At 42.9% G+C, this 17,098-nt stretch overlaps 1 protein-coding gene across 2 annotated transcripts in view; it reads left to right on the plus strand.

Moving 5' to 3' along the window:
* The window catches only part of DCP1B (decapping mRNA 1B), a 46,781-nt gene extending 45,131 nt beyond the window's left edge, over positions 1-1,650 (plus strand). For both annotated transcript variants that reach the window (XM_061444739.1, XM_061444741.1), the window contains one exon: positions 597-1,650. In XM_061444739.1, coding sequence (XP_061300723.1) covers positions 597-677 — 81 coding nt within the window. In that variant the 3' untranslated portion in view covers positions 678-1,650. The remainder of the gene's footprint in view (positions 1-596) is intronic.
* Positions 1,651-17,098: the final 15,448 nt, after the last annotated feature.

The raw sequence follows: 17,098 nt of genomic DNA on the forward strand, positions 1-17,098 counted from the left end.
CCCATTCTTGCAAATCGATCTGAAGGAAAAGGTTAAGCAATCATCAGAGCAAAGGACACAGCATCAGTTAGGAGCATTAAGTCTAAAAGAGCTAAACAAGATGCAAGGATTTGCCCAGGTAGGATTTAGTTTAGGATCAAACCCCAGGGTGTTTCACTGTTCTTGCAGGCATGTTTGGAATTATCACTGGAAGCTGCTGGAGGAAACTACTAAATAGAGGAAACTACTTTAGGAAATCCCTAGAAGGGAAGAAATTACGGAGTTGTATCGCCTCCATGTTATCATGTAAGAACAGTGGACTGAAGTTAAATCCACTGCGAGTCTGGAAAATCTGCTGTCTGTATACTCATTACTTCTTATAGAGATACAGTCATGTTTGCTGCAGTGAAGTTTATATTCATGTTAAGTTCTTCTTAAGGCTACTAGCAAGGCTTGGAAATAATCCATATTTTTGTAAAGGAAACAGCCTTTCTGTTGCTCACTTTTAAAAATAGAGTAAGAATGAAATGTAACTGGTCCATAAAATGGAGAAACCTTCTAATCTCTTTACTCAGAACGCCTATCATGCACTAACAATTACCTGTTTTGTTTTTCAGAATGATGACAACTTCTTAAATATTATTTATGAAGCATATCTCTTCAGTGTGAGAAAGGCAGCCATGAAAAAGTCTGTGTGAAAGATCATTTTTAAATTCAATTTCTCCCTGAACTCTAGGAAAAAGGTTTCCAAATTTTCAAGTACATCTATGTTTTAAGAAATGAATGGTCTTAAGCATTTTGCATACATGTAGATTTTGCTGGTTGGCAAGTACATGCTGTACTGAGACAGAAGTGAGCAAAAAACAGATTGTGCCTTCACGAAGCAGAGCGTCACGATACTGAAGACTTAATAACAAAATATCTTAAATTATTTTTCTTTCATTGGTCCATACTTGGAATTGGTTTCACTGCGTAAGGGCTCAGTTCTCAGAATTCGGCTTCCTTTTTTACTTGGGAGTGTGGTTGGTTATTCATTGACTAGGGGTTTGAGGTGGATTTTCCCCGAAACGTCTGAACGTGCCCATCTCTGAACACATGGTGGCAATGTTGGACTGCTTTTAGGAACCTGAAAACCCGAGTGGCACCTCGGTAGGGAAAGTCTCGGGAAGGCTGAGCTATCATCGCGCTTAGCTGACTGCAAAGCCGTTTAGATGACATGTCATGACTTCCCCCCAAATTTTTGTAGAAAAATCTTTTTCTATTTTAAGAAGAATATTTTTAGCTAGCTGTAGAAACGGGACTCTGCGGGTGTTTGGGGGGGAGGGTTGGTTTGTGAATGTACTTGCTATCAGCATAGCTCTGGGATGGCACTGGATTCATGTTTCTATCATTCCAGATGCAATCTGCACATTGGCTAAGCAATGTACAACTTTGTTAAGGGGGATGCTACCTGGTGTAAAACTCCTATTAATTTTTTTTAGTGTGTCCTGGAGCACAGTGATTTCATTGATCTGTTTCTAAAGAAAATAAAATGGCTATTCCCTCCTATGTGCTGATTTCATTTTATTGTACCATGGACTATGTGTTTACATTTGCGTGACTTTAAAATGATTTTACACTTGGCAGAAAGCTCACAATTTTTTAAATCAGTTAGAATAAATGACTGAAATAAATCTTATGTATAATTTTTATTAGTATCTGCCACTGAAGTGCCAGTTTACTACAGGTTAGAACCCAGAGATGTTGCTGAGGAGGCATTTCTTTTGTTGGTGCAGAGAACCCAATCTGTACTCCATAAGTGAGTACACATTCTTCTTTACTATGGGCACTGGTGTAGGCACAGCTCAGTAGTTTCAGTGGTAAAGGTTTTTCAGTGTAAATTTGGATGCAGGTTTCAGTTAGTATAGTTGTAACGATTTAAGCACTTGCTCCCACTCAACCTACATCTGGTGTTTCTCTAGTGCTCACGTTCTTTGAGAAAGGTTCTAAATCAATATTAAAAAGAAAAGTTGAGAGCTACTTTCTTTATAGACAAGTGAATAACCCCAAGAGACTCATGCCTACAGAACTGCTGGACTTTTCCCACACTAGGTAGCTTGTAGAGAGCAAGTTGTGTTCTAGTTCTGTTTTGTTACCAAACTGCTTATGATTCTTTTAGATTCGGTGAAAAGAACATGTTGAGCAAATACCAGGAAGGGCAGATTTAAAGATAGCAAGTCCTAATTCTAATCTTGTAGCCATAATAATTTATGTAGCCATTCAAGTTTATGGGATTCTACCGAGTTAATTGGTATTATTTCTGAATATACTGTGTGGAAGAAATTGGAATCTACACAAGAGAGTTTGTATGAAACTACATACATGCATAATTGGTGTCTGTGACGCTGGGGTACCTGAGAGTGCAATTTAATGATGATGGGGACACATAGTTAAGACCTCATTTGAAACAGAACTTCTGTAATTGGTGGCTAAAAATAATCCTCAAGCATCTCAAGCTGTGTTTTTGATATGTTTTTTAGTCATGAGGGAAGCTTTTATTTACAAAAGGCAAGTAGGAATTTTAAAACCATCCTTATTTACTGCTTTTCAGAGTAATGTAGCCTTTACAAAAATTAAAGGCATATTTTTTAAAACATCCATTAACTCTTGGTGTTTATGACAACAGTAGTATTGGCACTGTGCTTGACATGCTGAGGCTTATCTTAAAGCAGACAAGGATAGAGCTAATTCAGGGTTTCCTCTCACTGCCCTCTCCTCTGGTTACATCCACACCAAGTAACACTGACGGAGTTGGACTTGTCATTGTATTATGCTGTAAGGGATTTCTGGGATTGTTTAGGAGGCATAAACTTGTCCTTTATGGAGTGAAGAAAAGAAGAGTAGTTGCTAAAGAAGAGAAGTGTTATTTTAGCTGGCTTGCATGCTTACCTAGTACAAGGTAAGAAAGTAGAAAAAGCTCAGAAATAAAATCTGAATATTATGACAATTAACCAAAGAGCAAAAGTAGTGAGAGAATTCTGTTGAGAAATGAAGCCAAACTTCTCGTGTAGGCTTCCCTTTCAGATGGCAGGATCTGCTTCTTCAGAGATGTTTAGGAATTGGAGAGGTGAGCTTGGAGTCCATACTGGAGCGTAAAACTGTGCCATGCCCCTTTCTCTCTTCTTTCTACTACAAGCTGAAGTATGTGTCTCAGAAAAAGGCATTTTCCAGGAATATAGTCGGAGCCTTCCAGTACTGCAGAAAACCTGGAGGATTCTTACCTAATACTGAAAAATTGATCTCTGCCTTTTGGTATTGTGTTTTGTTTAAGCTTCTTTATCAGCTCAGGCTGGCTTGTTATGCAGCCACATCTGTGCATGATACCAAAAAGCTTGGAGGTCACCTCCAAACACTTGGGTTCTCTATTTTATTATGTTATTTTTAAGACACTGTTAGAAGTAGGGAGTCCTTGAGCTAGCGAGGCCTTTGGAGATGCAAAGGCCACGGCAGTTCAGATTGCTTTTCTTTAGGCCTATTTTTTTTTTAACCTGGAAAAGGAAAAAAGGTAGGAAGCAGAAAGTCAGAAGGTGTGTAAGGATCACATTAACTCTGCTTTAGATGCTGCCACAGTACGCGTGTGTAATAGTTTTTAATTGTCTGTATAATATACTGCTGTTTGGGGTTGGGCTCCTTCTGGTTCTAGTAGAATAAATATCTCATAAATTGGGGTTTAGCAAGAATTCCAGAAGTTGGAGCAATGCTTTATACATTAATCCTAGTCTCAGCCTTGAATTGATATTAGCTTTCAGTATAGTTCCACTTAACCAATGACCAGTTCCTTAGGAAATTCCACACCTAATAAGCAAGAATGAGAAAACAAGGAGTAGAAAATCAGTGAAATACTTCAGTATAATCTCTCTCAGTGTTTATCATTGAAATCTGTAATATTCAGTGAAGGCATCCAAATCTTTTCTCACAGAAACTTCAAATCCTTAATTTGATTTTTATTCATTAGCTCTCTGTTGCTCCTTTGTTTACTCCTTGTTGTAGCTGCAAATAGGGTAATTAAAATTGTACAGCACAATCACATTTTCCAGGAGCAGGATGCAGCTGAATAGGCAGGATGCTTTGTCTCCTCTGACAGCCTATTTAAAACATGTTGAGCTTTGAATTTCAGGCATAAAAGTGGTGGGCATTTGAGATGTCTTTGTCCCTTTAGATTATTAAAATCATTGTTTAATATTTTAGCAAACTTAGAAATCTTTGCTGAGGAAAAGACAAAATTAGAAGATATTTTTTTCAGTTAGCGTTTGAGGCTGTAATGTGAAAGATGTTACGAGATGGCAGCTTTACCCAGAGGGATCTCTGAAACCTAGAAAAAGGCAAAATCCTAGTCCTGAAGATGAATAATGCACTAAAAAATTAATCCTCTGTCAGCCTACAGTAAACTTTACTGCTAATCCTAAGGGCTTTTAAGAGACTCTTACGTACTGCTACGGATATCTCTAACAAGCTTGTTCTGGCCTCTAGATGTAAATCTCTGCAGCTGAGTTGGGAATAGAGGAGGGAGCATGGTTTAGAACCTGTCGGGGGGGGGGGGGGGGGGGGGCAGGTAGCTGTTGATGATCTAGAACCTGTTGGGGGGAGGAGGAAAATGTGGTTCTGCAAGACACCACAGAAACAAAGGCTTTAGCTTTATAAACACTTTAAGCTGGCTCTGCTGCTGAAGAGGCAGTCTGTCCCAGCCACCCACTCCTAGCTGCTCATCCCTGCTCCCACACCACTCTTTCCTTCCTTTGCCCTTCCTTTCTCTCCTCTTTTAGTTTGATTAAGACATGATAAAATATGTTGCAGCAGAATTACTCCAGGTTAAGAATCCCTGCATGCCAAAGCTGGTTTTAACCCAGACAAGTTCAGTGGGCAGCAGCCCCGGCAGCAGTGTCAATATACAGACAGGGGCGTGCAGCCATGAGGATGAGTGGGGTATGGGGAGAGGAAGGTGAGGCAGGAGGCTTGAGTTGCAGTACTGCCTTAAATTGACTGGAAGCTTTTGTGATCTAAAGGCCTTTGCCTCTTCACTGAAATTCAGCCTCAGAAGATGCCACAAACATTGAAATGTGACTTTGTTGTTATCCCCTACCTTGGCTCTGTGTGGAAATCCATGAGAGTGTTTGCAGATACCTCCACAAAGGGTAACTGCTGTCCATGAGGTTAATCTCTCCAGGCTGTCTGCAGAGCCAGTGGAAAGACAGGATCCTCTTGAGATACTCAGTACAAATCTAATTTAGCTTGGGAGATTAGATTGGCTGGGCTAATGTTAGCCTTCGCAAACACCTTTCTTAGCACCACCATCTTGTACTGAACCAGTACTGACATTGGAATCAGCCCCTACCTTTCCTCACCACATAGGGGTGAATTTTCCCTTCCTATTTTTTTTTCTTTTAAATTTAATGGAGATTGTACCATCAAACCTGAGCAGACTGTTCAGATAAAAATCTGCCCAGCATGGAAGCGAATGTGAAATGCAGGGACCAGATTGCTTTTGTCTGTGTAGCTGAAAAACCACTGGAACGAGCAGAAAGTAAGCACTGGAAAGATAAAAGGGAGAGGCAAAAAAAAAGGTATTTTTTAGGTCATTTTAAGAATAGCTTTTGGGGGAAGTGTGTCCAGTATTTGAACAGCTTTACTTTATAGCTGTTGTAGAAAGAATTCGAGTTTTAAGTAATCTCCATGGTTCTTCTTTCTAGAAGGTGAGCAACATGATAAAAACTTCCAAAGAACAAATGTAGAATTAACATCTGGTGTACACAATAGGAAGTCACTGCTCATTTTTTGTGAGAGCAGCACCTTCAGTCATACACAGAATAAAAAAAAAACGTTTTGAAACCATTTGGGGCATACATTAATTAAAAGCCCTTTTTACTATATTTGGGCACAAATTCCACAAGAAGCAAAGTAAGCTCTGCATTCAGAGCAATGTGTCTGCGCAAACACCACCAGTCAATAAAGGCAGAAGAGAAAACCCTCTGGCGTATGGTGCCTAAATGAAAGCCAAGAAATAGAAAGGATGACATCTGACTACCAGAGAGTAGCTTGCTTTCATGCCATAAGGGACCTATGCAAAACAATGGCCAAGTCCTACAGCTGCTGCTGCCATGTACATAGAGGGATGCGAATCCTGTCGTTAGATTCTCCATCAACATTGCCACTTTTCTTGCCCAAGTGCTGCCACCCTGCTCCATAAGGTCATGTGCTCAATGCAGAGCTGCTTACTCATGGCGTTGAACCATGCTGCTGCACATCTCTGTTACACCACGTCGCTGTGGGTACAGCCACTGGTACCATGTTTCTGTCCGCGATACCTTAAATTTGCTTCTGAAACATACTAAAATGGTGTGATTATTATTATTGTCGCTTACCCACCTGTGTGTTTTTTCTTCAAGCACTTGCCTGTAAATGCAACATTTAGAGGGAGACAGGAAAGGAGCATGCAGGCTCTTGGCAGCACTCCCAGCATAGGGCTACTCAGGCTGGGAACAAAAGCTCTGTTTTCCTTCAGTTTTACTGCTGCTTAGCAGCCTGGCTCACTAACAGCTGCCTTCTTTCCACTTACAGCAGGAGCCCCAGACCTACCACTTAGAAAAAGTGCCTGCATTTCGCATTCATACAAGAGGTTTTGGGGGGTTTATGCCTGAGGCTCCCCTCTCAAGTTCTTATCAAGGAAAACCTGCCTCTCCTGGCTTTTCCCATGGATGCGGTGAGCTGTGGCCAGGGGTTTGATCTAGAGGAGCCATCAGGCTGTAGTATCATGACATAATCCAGGGATCCCATACTTAAAGCTTGCAGTTTGGCAACAGACATAGTTTCCATCTCTCTTAAAGATATGTTTGCAAGCAGGATTAGCCACTTGTCCCTGCTGTCTCATCCTCTTGTGATACTAATTTCACTTCCCTTGTTTCTACACCTGAAGACCAAAACCTAGTGCTTCCAGACATTCTGTATCCTCTTTCCTACCACTGCCTCAATCCTCTCATCCCCACCTCTCATTCCTCCAAAGCAGCTGCTCACAGGGAGATGTTTGCCCTTGTTTGCCATGTGAGCAAGCACAGGCCATCACCACATGCTACTTTCAGGTGGATTGCACCCCACCAAACATATGCCACAAGTTAGGAATGTCTGGACAGTATCAGCAAGACCAAAGATGAAGATGATGAATGCTGTAACAAATAAAAGCTTTGCTGTCTTTGAGAAAAGTCCCTGAAGGGGATCATCGTGAAACACAAGCTTCATCAAGGGAAGGGTAGAAGGAATGAGTAGACATAAAGAAGATGAAGAGTCTCCAGTTAACTCCTTTGACTGAGAGGTATGAAGAAATGCTGGCTCAGTAAGAAAATCCAGTAAGGTCTTTGAAAGGACAGTGAATAGTTCTAAGCAGAAGTGAAAGCAGTGAATCTTCAACTCACCTGTGGGGACAGAAGTGAAGTTGTGTAAACTGGAAGAGGAAGCAGGGAGATGGAAATGCGCAGAAGAAAATGATTTTGTTCAGTTAAACTTTCACTTGTAAAAGCAGAAATTCAGAGAGTATTAAAGTTCAGAAGAAACACTGAACTAATCCCACACTGTGGGGGGCTGCCAAATCCAGCAGACAAATGTTCTCCAGTGTCAAGTGCATTGAACCAGCCAGATGGCCAAAGATGAAGACAGCGAGCACTCATTTCTGAGATATTGGCAGGCAGTCAAAGCAGACCTGGCTTTGCAAAGCAGACACTCTGCAAGTGCTGCTGTGCATACATTGAAGAAACCAACTCACGAAATGGGAAGATTTCAGAGTTAAAATGCCAGTTTAGAAGGTGATAGAAAGAGAAAAGTTGGGGGCTCTTCTGGTCACACCCTAGCAACACATATTGGTGCTGAAGAGGCAGGTCTGAACGTACAGAGGGTGGGGGCAATGGGCAGGTTGCGATACAGAATTGGAAGACACAAACACTCTGGTCAATATTTAACCCAAAGTGATCTGCTCTTGTTTTGGAAGTGGTGATTTTAAAAGATGTCTATTTCTTGCGTATATTTTCAATGTCTTCAACATTGCTCTAAAGGTGCTTTTACATTAATAGCCCGTTAGATACAAAGTATCTGGAAGTGCTTTGTATACAAATTACCCTAGCAGAGGAGACAGAAGGAAATATTATCTCCATTTAAAGTGCATATGAAGAGTGGTTCCATAATGGATTTATGGAGGACACAGAAGAAAGAGACAAAGGCAGAGACTGATGCGCAGTCACGTCTCGCTGGGGCTTTGCTCCTTTGTCCATCACTTCACTTTTGTTTGCAGCAAACAGAAAAATCCCTCAGCCCAGCCCAAACTGCCCTGTTTCCCAGATGCAGCACTTCATAAGAGATCAGCATGTTGTGTAGGCGGTGAAAACTGGAAGAAGCAAGGAACAGACAGAGACAACAGCAGCAGCCTAGCAACCAAGAATGAGTCCTGACAAATGCGGGATTTCAGTTGTTATGTTTTTTCCCCTTTGCAGGTGCTGTATGACCAGCAGGAATCTTGTCCTCCCTCCTTCCCTCTGCAGCATCTTGCAGTATGGTATGTGGCAGCCTGGTACACCCTGTGCCTATCCTAGGCCAGACAAATGAACAAAGCCAGTGGGAATGAGTGGAACAGCAACAGTATTTTCATATGTAACTGCTGTACTGATCAGAAAATAAACTACTGTTGCTGCAAAATGTGCCCTCTCCAGCTGTGTAATACAGATGACACTAAAGAGGCCAGTCAGTGCAAGTTCCCATTATCCTTCCCATCCTGTCCCATTAGTGTCTGCTCTTCCCTCAGCTCTTTGCTCCAAGCCTCTGATGTGATTTGTGATGTGCTGCTGACAAAGCTTCTGTTGCACTCCCTCCTTAGGAATGTTTTTCTTCTGCCAGATGACTGCAGCAGCTTAATGGGAGTCTTAACGGCTTTTTTGGTGGTCTGTCCAGAGGTAAGCAATTGCAATAGGCATTTTAGAAAAGACCAGAATTAACCAAAAGTCCATTTTCGGTGGGAGGGGAAAAGGAAAAAACCTCCTGTGAGATTCTCACAAACACAAGTTTGCCTGAATAGGTTGGACTATCAAGCTATCAAGTTCTGTTTCTGCCCCTGTCCTTTGCCCCTAGTCTTCATGCTCCAGAGAAAGCCCACGGCCCAGAATAGTACTGCACAGCAACACTAAAACCCACTGTGGATGACAAAACATGTTCTGACTCCTGACGCAGCAACTTTTCACCTCATCTACACAGAGCCTCTGTACGGAGATTGAGTTCACTGTGTGCTCTCAAGCCCCTTATCTTTTTCTGCACCTTTCTGGTCCTGAGCTACCATATGCACAGCTCACAATTTTCTAGTGCTAATAACAATTTTCTACTTGGTTAATATGTGCAGCACCACACTAAATCCGTCTAATAGGTGTCCTCTCTCTCAAAAAGCAGGAAAGAGGTTCCATGGCTATTCTAGCCTGTCAGCTTTCATAGCCTCCTAAGCAGTCAATTCTAAGGAATTTTAGTCACATCAACCTTCTCTGCTTCCATCTTATTCCATACTAGGTTAGGGCATTTTTAGCTTTTAGCCTGGGTCTGACCAGCAGCATGCAGTGTTTGGAAGCTTGCTGACCTCCCCCGAGCATTTTGGGAAGACTGTGAAAGCAGCGAGCTCCTTTCTCTCCTGATCATCCTCAACAGATGTTCATGTCAGTGAGATGATGAAGAACAACAGCTTGTCCTTTGCTGCTGGAGACCATCCTTGGAGAGAAGGCTTTGGAAGTGAATAACATTTGCAGTTTCTGTTTGTTCCCTGGTAGATGAGGAGAAAGCAACTGTTGGCAGATGTGAAGCCAGACATTAGCACACTATCAGCAGAGCTCTGGAAAACCTCTAGAAGACAAGTAGGAGCTTGAGCACTTTAGAGATGAGACAAAGCTGACCAGTAATTGAGGACTTTAACAATAGCCGCAGCGCAATTTGGAGGTGCCCCAGTAAAGGATTTGTGGAGTGCTAGGTACTGTCCACATTTCCAGGATGGGAAGAGGAGTGCTGGTGTACTGCCCCAGCACCCACAGCCAGCCACAGTCAGTCTCAGCAACTCACCTTCTGAAGAGCTGGAGCTTCACCGTGGTCTAATGACTGTTGGAAGTGTTCAGAGCAGAAGTGTTCTACCAGAATTGCCAGCATGCAAGCTGCAAGACCCAACTCACTGCTGCCTGCTGTGACATTTTGGCCCCTACACAGCCATGAATTGGCTTAGTGGCTGTAAGAGTGTGCGGCTGTACTTCAGGGTACAAGAAGAGCTAGCTAATGTTATTTCTTTCTAGGAGATTTATAGCAGACTAGACCTAGGTTTAAAATTCAGCAAGAAAAGGGAATCACTCCAAACGGAGAATGCCAATTAGCTCCAGCATCACTTGAATGAATTAAGCTAAGGCCAGAGCCGCAGCAAGCAACCACTGCTAATGGGATTTTGGTGCCACTCTGCCTCCTTTACGCACATCAGATTTCCCGTGAAGGAATCCCTTGGGGCACAACTCTCTGGCTTCTGTCTGAAACTTCAGGAGCCTCTGGCTCGGAATGATGTTAACCTCACCCTTGATGCTGCACTAACAAGAAGGCAGGCAGTTGGAGTGCTTCTTTCGCAAACGGCAGATCATTTTAGACAGACATCACAACTTGGCATTTGAATTTTCTTTCTTGCAATATACGTATGCATTGTTTATTTATCCATAGCTCTGGTAATCTTAAATTCCACTTCTCGCCATGGACAGTGAATGCAGTTCTTAGTTTCATTTCAAGCATGCTTCAGACTGCACTGTCCCCAACCCAAGCAAATGGTTTGCCGAGCTGTCCCTATCTCTCCACTGACTGTCCCACGTACTGCCCAAATGCTGACAGCAGCAGGAGGAAGCAGAATAAGTGAGGCTGCTAGAAACGGATTTTTTTGGACAGATACTTTTCACACTGTTACACCTTCCACCAGTAAGAGAGAGATTATTTATTCTCATGTGTGTCTTGACCAGGCTAAATCCTTCTGAGCCACCCTTTACTGAGGGATTGGTGCTGTCCTTGGCCAGCACCTATGTTAGAAGGAGATGGCTGGAACCTGGAGAGACCTCAGCTATTGCATGGAGCTACTGCCTCTATCATGCTGTGCCGATGGGTTTTAAAATCACCAACAAAATCTGATAGCAAGAAATGTGCTATTTTGCTTCCACAGCTAATTTGTGCTCCTTGAAGGAAATCAAAGGCAGCGTTTAATGATCCTTCTGGGCACAACATGATTTGTATCTCCATCCTTTGGGGGCAGGCTCGCAGCATGAAAACCCCTGGGGTGGAGGGGAAATCTCTTTGAAGGCCGCTCGCTGAGTGAGATGCTGTCAGATATTGAAGGGAGGAAGTGTGAACGTGTGTTATGAAAGTTGGCAGGTGACTGAGCTAATTACAGACTCAGAGGCAATTTAGGGTGACGGGAAGTGACTTGAATTGTAACCAGAGGTTAAAAGAGTTTAAAAGGAGATGGTGCCAGCGCTTCCATGCTCAGATGGGCTTAAGACCATTCCCTGTCAGCCCATTGAGCAGCCCTGGGTCAGGGAAACACCTTTCACCCTCATTACAGAGCAATTTTGGAGCAAAACATAAGCTGCTGCAAAATGGTGTTAATTGGATGTGGAAAGCCTCATGGACGCTTCCCCCACCCCTTTCTCTTCTTCAAAACTGTCTTGGTGTTTTGATAACAATTGACGGTTGCCTAAAATCACAAAACATGTTTTCATTAATATTCATGAAAGAATGGACTGTTTTTATCTACACCTACATCAATGTGTGGTACAACTCATCCGAAGCCCGGCTTTTATCTCTAATCACACTGAAACTGATCGCCTCTGATTTTTGTGGGGAAAAAAATACTCCTGTTTTCAAAGGAGAAAAGCATGAAATGCTATAATTTGTGACATAGAATTTTGGCAAAGCCGCTGCCTTCTGTGGAGTCAAAATGAAGGAGAAAAATAATCAAACTTCTAAGATTTTTAATTGAGTTCTGAATATTCCAGAAATTCTGGTACGCATTTCTGCAACAGCTCTTCCTGGACATTTAGTATCAGCAGCAGAACAAATGACAGGAAAACTCTGAAAAATGTATTTTAAAATGATAAAAATTTCTTACTGCCTCAAGATTGCCCTTTATTTATGCTATGGTAGCATGCAGGAGCTTCCCCAGGGACCAGGCATAACTGCTATGTGTATTGTGCAAACCCACAGCCACAGAGCCCATGGTCCACGAATGCTCCACTAGGGATAGTCAGCTCATCTGTATTGATGCCATTTTTCCTGGCAGGCAGATGTTTAATGCCTGGATCACTGCAGACAGTTCTGCAAAGTGCTGCAGCCCACCCCTATTGCCAGGGAATGGATTAAACAGCCCTGTGGGCTCAGTCCAGCCCTTGAACCACTGACACTGTGATCCAAATCAACCAGGGGAGGGGAAGGAAGTGGGGTCGTTTGCTGCTTTGCCCCTGTAGATCACTTGTCAAGCAAGAAGGTGGTCCTCAGCCCTGCAGGCTATGCTGTTTCCCTTTGCAAGTGTGCAGAGAATTAAAGAGCATCTTGTATTACCCAAGCACCCTGCAGCCATTACCCAATAAATCTTTACCAGCATTTCAGCAAATAGGTGAGGCAGTAATGTCAGACCATGAAGGCAAGAAACTAATTTCTGTACCCTGCTGACCCTGACAGGGGAACACATAGGAAGAGGAACCCTCCTTCTTTCTAGCCCAGCCAAACTGGAGCAACCCTGATTTGGCCCAAATACCTCTGTCCTGGTAACCTTGCAAAATCCTGAATCCTTATTAACACACGGAGCAGAAAGAAGGAGATATTTATAGCATGTACTCTGATTAAGGTCATTGCATCATGCATTTAATACATAGAATTTGGCAACATAAATGATGTAGCTAGATGTGCACTGAATCAAGTGTCTTTATGGCTGTGGAGATTAGCAGGATAAGTGGTATCATTTATTTAGTCACTTGATGCACCTCAGTTCCTGGGGTTCCCCATGAAACAAAGCCTCCTCTCTCAAACAAGCAGCCACTTTATCACTAAAGGCTTTAATCTCTTTTAAACGGGGTTTCCCTTCCTCCTAATCAAGTTCTTTCAGGTGGGCTTGAAATAGAAAAGATTAAGTTTAACCCTTTGGTAGTAGAGAGAGAAGAATAAAGCTGACTGTCACACTGGTTGCTTTTGTGACAGCCCCCAGGAAAACCACATTTGCTCACAGTTCTTCCAAAACAAGCACGTGCTTTCACTTATTTTTCCTTTTTTTTTCTTTTCATTCTTTCTTCCTTTGCTTGTCTTGCCTTAAGAGATGGTGGGAAGATGCTCCAATGTTCTTTTCTTCCTGTGCATTCGGTTCTCCCTTGGTGTCTCCCTTCCATGACCTACATTTCCCACTGCTCATAACACTGTGCCTGATGAGGGTTTGAAATGCTGCTAGCAAAAATAAATAAATAAATAAATGCTCATTTCATCTTGGAGTATTTAAACAAGTCTAAATTTAGAGAAGAGCTGTGGAAAAAAAAAAAAATGAAAGGGAAAAAAGGCAAAGTAACCAGCCAAAGGCATTAACTAATATGACACCTATGTGGCTGCTTCTATAAACAAGGGGGAGAACATGCGGCTTGCAGGTGAATGGGTCTGCAGGCAGATATTTACAGAGCAGCCTGGTCAAATGTGGGATCTAGGTGAACACGTTCAATTCGAGACATCCTGCTGATGTCTGATGGTGACATTCATTATTCACTGGCTCTGAGGCAACCTGAAATGAAGAAAGCGGTATAATGCCTGCCTTCATGTCAGTTGAGGGTACCTCGATATTCCCACGTATATCTCACCCAGTGTTACACTTGGGGTAAATCTGTCCTACTCTACAGAGATCCTAGTGAGGCATCAGGTATTCAGCTGCATTCCCATGGTAAACATGCTTTTGTGTGCCTCTTGTTGGAGTCATATCAGGGTCTCCTCGTGGCCACTGGCACTCATCAGCCTCTTCCCCGATGGCAGAAGAACTCTTGCATGCACCCAGATGTATCAACCATTTGCCTTGCACCCAGCTGGTATTAAAAGCAGCCAGTTTAACCCAAAACACTCCTGGGAGTGAGGGGGTATCCACACCTCTGCAAACTCAGCTTGTGACTGCTAACCCCACAGCACTGAAACCTGATCAGAAGAGATTTGCACAACCAGTCAGTAAAACCATGACTAAAAGTGCTTTTCCATTGCCTCTTCTGGCAAGGGCTCCCTCATCCTGGCAGCTGCTGAGACAGGGAGATGGCATTCTCTAGTATTGGCAAAACACTGCATGACTGCTTTCCAAACCACCCTGAGGAGCAGTTAAATCTACTCAGAAGGCCACAGACATTGTCCTCATATCTCCTGAGCAGGACACAAGCTCAAACACTGTCGAGAGAGGGGTTTCACAAGCAGGATGTTTGACCAGGGTAGAAAGGAGCTTTCAAACCCAGATACTCATCTAAGGAGTCCTACCGAGAGATGTTGAGAGGCACAAGATTATGATCTCAGATAAATGTATCTTCTGTGAAAAAGACCGTTTACTCCCATCATGCCTTATTTTAAGATATTCAAAATCAAGGCAAATTATCCTTTTTAAGTGATGACATCCCAGATGTTTTAAGTTCAGGATCATGATGGAGCAAAAACTTGCTTTGTTATATGTGGTGGTGGTGGCAGGCACACAGCAAGATCCCAGCATCTCCAGGATGAAAAACAAGTTAGTGCTCGTATTTTGCAACCTCTTCCCCAGTCCTGATATCCTTGAAATATCCTGATATCTACAGCGCAAAAAAGGACCCTGAGGCTTGCTCCATGTAGGCCCTGAGACACTGCACCAGAATACCCAGAAAATAAGAGGAGCACCCCTGCATCACTAAATGAGCTAACTGGGAAATCATTACTATGGGGAAGTGCCTCTATGACCAGCTTCAGCCAGATCAACCTCCTGGCAAAAGGAGTAGCATTATGATGAGCCTGATGCCTGAGGAGGCTGAGACACTGTCGCATCTGCTCTTCACCTCCACAAAGCTGCATACTCTTGCTGCGTTCAAGGTTGTCACTGTAGCCCCTGTTCCAGCCAACTTCTAACAAAGAGATGCTTGGCTGCTGCAGAATGCCTGATTGACCAGTATTGCATGGAGAGAGACTGCCACAAGAGGCTGTGCCATGCCCTGCACATCTTTCTCACCAGCTTTCTCTGATGCTCAGTTTAGCATTCCCCTTTCTTCATTTTGCCCCATTCTCCTTATATTTATGCTGCTGTAAGACTACATGTTAGCCAGCTGAGGCATTTCCAGGTAAAGGTCACCATATGAATACATTAAACAAATGAGGATTTCTACTGTTTAATAAACTCTCCTCATACATTGCTTATACCAGTGGTTTGATGATATTCATTCTTTAGCTGGTCTTGACATTTGCCAGTGTCTTCTCATAACAAGATAATCCAAACTGAATTCAGGTTCTAGTCAAACCAGAAATGAAAAGAGCTGGTAAATCTTCCCTCTGCCTGTGAGTACAACACAAAATCATGCTGGCATTTTCTTATTGCCCTATGGTTTTGCAAATTTAGCTCTAATTTGCTGTAATCATTCACCCCATATCTCTTGCAGCCTTGAATTCTCACTCCCTGTTATGTGTTTGCTTTCATTCTTTCTCACAGGATTAATTCTCTTTTTCCCAACCCAGACCCTGCTGCCGTTTATCTCCTCCCCTTGCTCCAGCTGTGCTCACACTCTGTGGTGGCTGAGCTCTACATAAGTAACTGGATGCACACTAATCCCGTTAAGGGTCCTCTAGTCACCTGGGCTTTTTCAGTTTTCTGTGCAATTTTCATTTCACCTTCAAATCTTACTCCCTTGCCACTTTAGATCATTAAGGGGTTAAATGAGATATATCCAGTAAATGGGATAAATCCAAATAAAGGGATTTGGATCTCCCAGTTCAGCATGTTGTTACTGCCTTGCCTATCAGTGTTTCAGGGTTCTCCAAATGCAACCAGACAGGCGCTCTTTCCAGAACCCATCTGGATTAAACTGAGTCCCAGCTGCAAATAGGACACAGTGGCTGGAAGGGTTAGTGAAAAGATCCTGCAAAAAATCAACTCACAGCAGCTCTTTGATATGGCTCCTTGCAAAGTGGAGAGAAAATGCCATCTAAAACGTTGATTCTCCTGCCTTCAGATCTCATTTCAGATTGTTTCAGAACATGAATTTTTATCATCTCTTCCTTGAAGCATCCAGACAGGGAAGCCTGCCACCTTGGATGCTACCCCACACTTTTAATCCAGATAAACACAGAGAAATAAGACCTTGAGGGTCATTCTTCCCATCTCATCTAAGAGCAATCTATTCTCTTCAGGCTGCAGAGGAAGGGGGAGGCAGCAGCCTGGTCTCAGTAGTGTGAAGCCAGCATCAGGGAAAGGGCAAACAGCTGCTTCCATTCCTACGGTCAGCACATTGCACCCCTCATCTGCTATGAGCATATCTGGGGGGAAGACATTTCTCTGCACTGTCCTCACATCTGGATCCCCACTGGGGCCGTTTGGGTCTGTATGTGTCCCTTTCCGGGACACGATCTCCCATGGCACATTTTTACCATTTGAGAAAAGCATTACTAAGATCCAGATCTGCTCTGCCTGTTGCCTTCGTTTCCTGACTATGGCATTTGCCATACAGCCCTGTGTTACCCTGAAGGCACTGTCTCTACAGCATTTGTGTGTGTGGAAATTGACTTTTCACAGATTTTAAGGTGAGAAAGAACCATTTCAACCTCCTCATGTAACCCTTTGCGCAGACCTAAGTACATAACTTGGAAATGTGTGCCCTTCAGGCTCAAAACATCTGCTTGAAAAAGATCCTAACTTTCAAAAAGATACTCAATCTGGAGTTAAAGATTGTAATAAATGCCTAAACCATCCAATTCCAAGGTGAATTATTCCTGTAATTACCTAATTGCTCACCCCAGGCGTTCAGCCTCTTCATCATACAATTTAACCTGTATTACACATTTCACAGTTTTATTCCCTTCTCTGTATTTCCTC

Source organism: Pezoporus flaviventris, unplaced genomic scaffold (genome assembly GCF_033815535.1).
Source record: "Pezoporus flaviventris isolate CSIRO_AGI_PZ_B2104156 unplaced genomic scaffold, CSIRO_AGI_Pfla_v1 ptg000002l, whole genome shotgun sequence".
Taxonomy (NCBI): domain Eukaryota; kingdom Metazoa; phylum Chordata; class Aves; order Psittaciformes; family Psittacidae; genus Pezoporus; species Pezoporus flaviventris.